At 41.4% G+C, this 6,788-nt stretch overlaps 1 protein-coding gene across 1 annotated transcript; it reads right to left on the reverse strand.

The window, feature by feature from the left end:
• Positions 1-1,985: 1,985 nt before the first annotated feature.
• On the reverse strand, positions 1,986-3,156 carry LOC134216378 (uncharacterized). Its single transcript, XM_062695278.1, has 2 exons — positions 2,904-3,156; positions 1,986-2,833 (listed from the first exon to the last, which is right to left on the reverse strand). Exons 1-2 carry the CDS (start codon positions 3,039-3,041, stop codon positions 2,069-2,071), a joined length of 903 nt encoding a protein of 300 aa, XP_062551262.1. The 5' UTR covers positions 3,042-3,156; the 3' UTR covers positions 1,986-2,068.
• Positions 3,157-6,788: the final 3,632 nt, after the last annotated feature.

Here is a 6,788-nt window from a genome sequence, read left to right on the forward strand (position 1 = left end):
ATCACATTGACAACATCGAGGAACTGAGAATGCAAGCAGAGGAAAACATACGCAAAAAACAACGGCAGCAGAAAATGTACTACGACGCGAAAAGGAGAGATGCTAAGGAGTATGTTGAAGGTGATATGGTCTTAGTGGAGATGCTGTAGTAATTGGAGGAAGCCGAAAACTGGAACCAAAGTTCAAAGGACCGTATATTGTTGCAGAAGTACTTGGGCATGATCGGTACCGTATCCGAGACATACCGGTGCACAAAGGAAAACGACTTCGTTAAACACGGTGTATGCTGCTGACCGAATGAAGCGATGGTGCGACATGGGAGACCTTGATGGAGGCGATCATAGAACGGAATGATGGGGCATCATTTCTGCAGTGGTGTCAGTTTGTAAAACGATATATTGGAATTTAAACCCTATTTTGTAGTGTGCTATAAACATATACATATAAATATGAATTAGATCGATGAAGCTGTGAGACGAAACTAATATGAATATGAATTCAGTCCTAATTGTACCCCGAAGGAATAAAGACTAGATTTAAGAATCGGTGCGTTTAACTGGTAGATTCGAAGGTCTTTTTGGGTACGAATGGTCTACACTAGTAATCGGTCCAGTTTTGCAATGGCTAATGGGTGATTAATCTTATCGAAAGGACCGAAGATGTCAGTATAAATAACATCCATTTGAGCCAGTTCTGTTAGACTGTTTAGACTGTTTGTTAGTGAAGTGGTTCCATAAGGACGAGATCGAACAGCTTCGAGACGGCATACAATGACGTAATCCCTTGATAGTTGTTCACATCGCGTTTGTCTCCCTTTTTGTGGACTGGAAACATTAGTACAAACTTCCAGCAGGAGGGGAAAATTCCATTGATGATCGAAGATCTGAACAAGTAAAGAAGTGGAACGAGCAAATTGCCGATATGCCTTTTGATAAAGACTACCGGAACGCCGTCGGGTCCGGAATAATGTGACGATTTTAACTTATTTACGGCTCTCAGGATCATGTCATAATCGATGTTGATTGCACCCAAAGACTTGTTGTTTGAGGAACGTTCCTTGTTGCAATAGAGACTTGGCTGTCACTCATCCTTTCGTCACTGAAAACGCTCGCGAATTTTTCGGCAAATAGGCGGCAAACTTCCTGAGTAGTTGAGGCGATTTCACCATTCAAATTTATTGTCGATGGAAGCCCGGATTCCTTGCGAAGAAGGATTTTGGTTTAGATTTGAATTTGTGCTCAAGATCTCGTTGATACCATGCTGAGCTTTGCCGACAGGCTCGTTGGTATTTATGATTAAGCCTCACATAATGGTTTCTTAGAGGTAGCGTTCGATGTTTTGAGAAAATTCTGCGTAGTTCAGTCGAGAAGCATGGAGAGTGCGATCCTTTCTGTGATCTCTTTGGCACGTGTCGATCAATTACATACGCCATGATGTGCGAGAAAGTTAGAGCGGAGCTATCAACGTTGTTGGGGTCCAGTGGGGCTCCGGTCAATGGAGACTCCAAAACTTTTTATAAAAAGACAGAATCACCGTCTTCGACCAGAGGTCGCACAGACTGAACACTTAACATCTAGCATGAGACAACGGACAGGACATTTACACAACACCCAGTGGACCAGTGGAGAGCTTTTCGCTTTACGAAAAGTTTTCTCCTTACCGGAGCGGGAATCGAACCCACACTCCGCAGCACATGCGTCTAGACGATTGCCGTCGCTATCCGCACGGCCACGAAGCCCACAACTTGGGATGGGGAATGGGCTGGTCACCCAACTTGAGGCTCGATTCAGACAACTGATGCCTCTACCTGCAGACGTGTCCTCGTACGCATTTGCTGGCAGTCATAGTGAAGTCTACTGAGTTGGCTCAGCGGAGAATGGCACTGGCAGTGGATTGTGCCTTGATCCGTGTACTATACATTATTTATCTATAATTATTATTTTGCTATTTAAAAATACACAAATACAATAATTCGTTATTGTTGGGCTAGTATAATGGGTTTATTGAATCATTAGATTGTAAAGCAGTATAAAAATATGAGCCATAAAAATAGAATAAAATCCACTGTTCATTCCAGCTTATCCAAGTCCTCCAGGCGCTTCAACACCGTCCTGATTTCCCGGTACAGCCGGGTGCGTATTTCTTTGCGACTCCGTATGAACGAATCCGTTTTAAAAACTTCAAAGTTCTGAGCCCGATGATCAAGCGTTGATCCGTCCCCACTTGGATGAAGTACGGGAGGCTTCGAAAGGTTCTCCCCCGATTCAATCTGGCTGATGGTTTGATCGATCAGATTCACCACTTTGGATTTCAGTTGAACCAATTTGACGGTGACTTCTTCCGATTTTCGCACTTTCATACTATCGATGGACGTTGCGTCGGCGATATTCGTAGTGCTCGAAGGTTCATAGATGTCGGAAGCAATTGTGTTCTGCAAGGATGGTTTACTTGTGTTAGGGTGTTCAATGACGGTTTCTTTGCTTTCAATAAGGTCATCAAGAGTAAAGATGTTGTCCTCTGAATGAATCTTATTTTCGTCGTTCTTTTTTGAAGACAATTCTTCGGCCATGGTGGTTTGCGGTACGTTCAAACTCTGTCGGAATTTTCTCTCAAGGTTTTCGAAGTACTCTAAACTTTCATCCATACCATTTGTTTCCTTTTGAGTTAGTGTTGTGGAAGAAGGATATGTCGAACTACAAGGTTGCAAACGCTTCGCATTGGAGGATTGGTTTGGTTTGGAGTGATTTAACGCAGACGGTTTCGTTCTTGAGTCAACCGTTGATTTTAGCAAAATATTTCCATCACTCTTGTGATACTTTGACAATTCGATTTCCTATAGAAAATATAAATTATTTGAATGTTCAAATCTGACTCAAAATTAAGGTAACTGAATAATTCTTCACCTGCTTAGTAAAGGGTCGCTCGTATTCCTGCCGTGACATTGTGATAGTACGACCTTTATATTCAAAGCTAACGCAATCGTTTGGATCGGTTTCTTTCTCTTGGCCCCGGGAGACCATTTTAGACCACGTTGATTGCATAGCGTTTGGAAGAGCGTGATGTTCCGGGGTACTGAATACGATTGATGCGGCAGTTGAAGCTTCTACTTTTGATCCTTTCAGAACAGTTCAGAACCAAAACCAAATGATTGCTATGATTTTGTGTGCAAAAATTAAATAAAAATCACGCACAGAAAGAATCTGTAGAGTTGGGGTGATTCAAAAAATTGATTTTGCTCCACAGCTCTCAACTGATTTTGCACCATTTTCTGCATGGTTAGAAAAAAGTACCTAATTTTTGGTACTTTTTTTTCTCTTGCACCTCCTTCCCTCTTCCCTTTGTTGTCATAAAAAAGCACTCAACAAGGGCAATAAAGTGTGAGAACGCAACGTTAAGTATGTATATGTTATTTCAACAAGTAATAAATGGACAAGAAAATAGAGGCTTTAATAAATGCATATTACTTTGGTTTACTAAGTTCGCCTTGCTCTTGACAGACGACAGTAAGCATTTCGTTCGACTTATCGTAGTATGGAGTACAGAGTCCCGAAAACAGGGACGTTTGTTTTTCGTTTGACAATTTTTTATGGGAAATTGTTCAAGTGCAATAATACATGTGCGGGACTCTTAAGACTGGTCATTTCTTGTTCAATTCTATCAAATCATCGAAACAATAATGTAAAACCAGTAGTTAGGGAATGAAGATACGATTAGTGTAGCATGAAACGAACTCACCCATTATCGTTATGAAAAACAGCTTTTATCGTCAGCTTCAGTATAGGAAATTAGGCATATTCTAGCTTCGATGGTTGATTCCAGCCGTAGGTTCTTGATACTACTGAAAATCAGCCGGCCATCACATCATCACATTTGTATTCAAACCTTAACTGATTAAACTGAACATCACAAGTGATCACTTTAAATCTGATCTTTACCGATTCCACCGTTTGGTCTTCGAAAACTACAAAGGTGTCATCGTTGCAGTTAAATCAAATATGACTAAAAAATCTAATGTTATAACTTAAGTTTTTAATGTTATAACTTTTTTTTAACAGTTGCAAGTCACAATCCAACTTTCCATTTGCACCATAATGGCGGATGCTATAATTTTTTTGACAAGAACTGCTTCCAGACACTGAACTGAAATTCTCATCTAAGTAAACGATGATTTTCTTGTTACCAATGACATCCATTAAGTTGATTATTTTACTATCAACAAGCTAAATTTGCGCAAGATTGATGAAATTTCATTCAAATAATTTAAAATTTGTTAATTTTCTTTTTCATTTCAGATTATATTTCTGAGTATGAGTCGAACTGAATCTCAACTAAATTTCAACAGTTGTTCATATTTTTGATGCCAAAATTATATGTGATGACAGAAAGTTTCCCGAAGTGGAGTAGGAACTCAACAGAAAGTTTTATTTTTTCACCTTTTTACAATCAAAGCTTCCTCAAATCTTTGCGTCCAGAATTTTCACAATATGGAATAACGATCAGCAGAATCACAAAAAAATTATTTCCATAACTCAACAGAAAAACATGTGGTATCAAAACAGCTCTACGCTTTTATAATTATTATCTACACTATATTTATCCACGTTCTTCTTCTTCTCCTTATTGGCATTACGTCCCCCCACTGGGACGAAGCCGCCTCGCAACTTAGTGTTCATTAAGCACTTCCACAGTTATTAACTGCGAGGTTTCTAAGCCAGGTTACCACTTCTGCATTCGTATATCATGAGGCTAACACGATGATACTTTTATGCCCAGGGAAGTCGAGACAATTTCCAATCCGAAAATTGCCTAGACCGGCACCGGGAATCGAACCCAGCCACCATGGTCTTGCTTTGTAGCCTCGCGTCTTATCACACGGCTAAGGAGAGCCCTTATCCACGTACTCTTCACAAATCTTCCTTAGGTCACAATAAAAAAGCAGCTCAACGAGTACATTTCCGATGAAAAAATCTTGCTCTCCCATCATACTTATGGCGTTATTTTAACCCAATGACAAACAAATGAATTCCGAAACGAATTGTTTCTTTTTTGCGACTGATTTTTACTTTATGAAAACTAAGCGTACATATAATCAAAACATAAATCTGATAAAATTATTATACAGGACCTTACCATTTGAACTTCTTCAAAATTAGCTCCTCCCAAGTCAACAGAAGATTTAATTGAACACTGAACATCTAATTGAAAAGTCATTAACACGTACGTCCCCAACCCCCATTTTTCGACAAAACTCAAAATTCAAATCCACGCAGCTCAGCCAATTTCTAACGGATTTTCAAGCAATCTTCAGGAATCGATCACAAAATTCCTATAGTTTTAGGAACCGAGGTCAATTTTTGTGCAATGGCCATGGTTTCGGATATATTCCGGGGAGTACTGGGGTTACCTCCCTCCCGGAAAAAATGGTCACTGGCAGATCGGCTTCGAAATCCATCGTGCGACATGTCAAACTTCATGATTTTGCAAAACAAGTACACTGGAGTACATTTCGGCGATGTTCGATCGAATTGGCCACCCTCCGGGTACTTCCAGGTAGACCTGTGCGCAGATTGAAATTTTACCGGCGGTGGCGTGATAGATCATTTTCACGCCAGTTTCAAGCGCCAAAATTTCTTCAGAAGTTCCGGAGGAATTCCTGGAGGAACTTCCGGAGGAATTCCTGGAGGAGCTTCCGGAGGAATTCCTGGAGGAACTTCCGGAGGAAGCTTAGCTTAAGTTTTCTTGCAGCTCACCGTTAGTCACTAGCGGTACCACGCTCACTGACTCGTACGATGTGGCGGGCCAGTCCGATGAGTCATGCTTCGGGAACAAACCTTCAACGATCCAGGCTAACATCTCCGGGGATTTCTCAGGAGATGTGCTGTTGGTCCTAGCCCTCACTATCCTGTATGCATTCCCCCATGAAGTATGATTGGCCATATGGCCAATGTAGGATATCCTATGTGTAGGATATCCTACACAGCTCTTCAACCCGAACAGGAGAAATTACCTCAGTAATACCTCATTATGTTATTGATACCATACTCTGTTATGAACCAGCCTTGCATAAAAGGTAAAATACCAAAAAATAATACCACAATAATACCAATAATACCAAGTCTAGTTCATAACAGAGTGTGATATCGAGGTAGTCGCTCCTGCTCGAGAAAGCAGGCTCTCTTACTACATTTGATTTCGCATCACTACTAAGGCCTAGAGTCCGATTTTCCCACCGTAGTGATTCTTCCAGCAGTTCTGGGTCGAACTGCGAGGTACGCTATCCTAGATCAGCTTTACTGACCCGCCTTGTGGTTCTGTTGGGGTATAACTGACCATAAAACGTATTTCCTGATGGTCACTAGCAGTATACCTTTCGTGAACCCTCCATTCAGGCTCCACCGTCCATCCCGCGCTGCAGAAGGCCACATCGATGCATGACTTGCCATTCGGTCCTCTGTACGTTGACGCTTGGCCTTCGTTCAGCAGGACTATGTTCAGCACCGCTATAGACTCTAGCAGGATATGACCTCTGGGTTAGTAAACCGAGAGGCCCAATCCACTACCCACGCGTTGAAGTCACCTGCTACAACTAATGGTTTAAAACCAGTTAGTCTCGCTAAAACATTATCTAACACCCTAGTATACTGCTCTATGATTCATCTTGGAGGACAGTAGCAGCTCTCCGTTTACATTTGCTATAACAAAACCCTCATCATCAGGAGATGACACTATCTCCTGGATGGGGTAACTCCCTCAGGTCCAGATGGTCACAATTCCGGACTTATCCGCAA

This window comes from Armigeres subalbatus, chromosome 2, assembly GCF_024139115.2.
Source record: "Armigeres subalbatus isolate Guangzhou_Male chromosome 2, GZ_Asu_2, whole genome shotgun sequence".
In the NCBI taxonomy this organism is placed as follows: Eukaryota; Metazoa; Arthropoda; class Insecta; order Diptera; family Culicidae; genus Armigeres; species Armigeres subalbatus.

What these genes read in the sequence shown, in the direction of transcription:
- LOC134216378 (XM_062695278.1), bottom strand. Translation starts at nt 3,041, where the DNA reads ATGCAATCAACGTGGTCTAAAATGGTCTCCCGGGGCCAAGAGAAAGAA. An exon ending in AGCGACCCTTTACTAAGCAG is followed by an intron (nt 2,834 to 2,903) that starts GTGAAGAATTAT and finishes TATTTTCTATAG; the next exon opens with GAAATCGAATTGTCAAAGTA.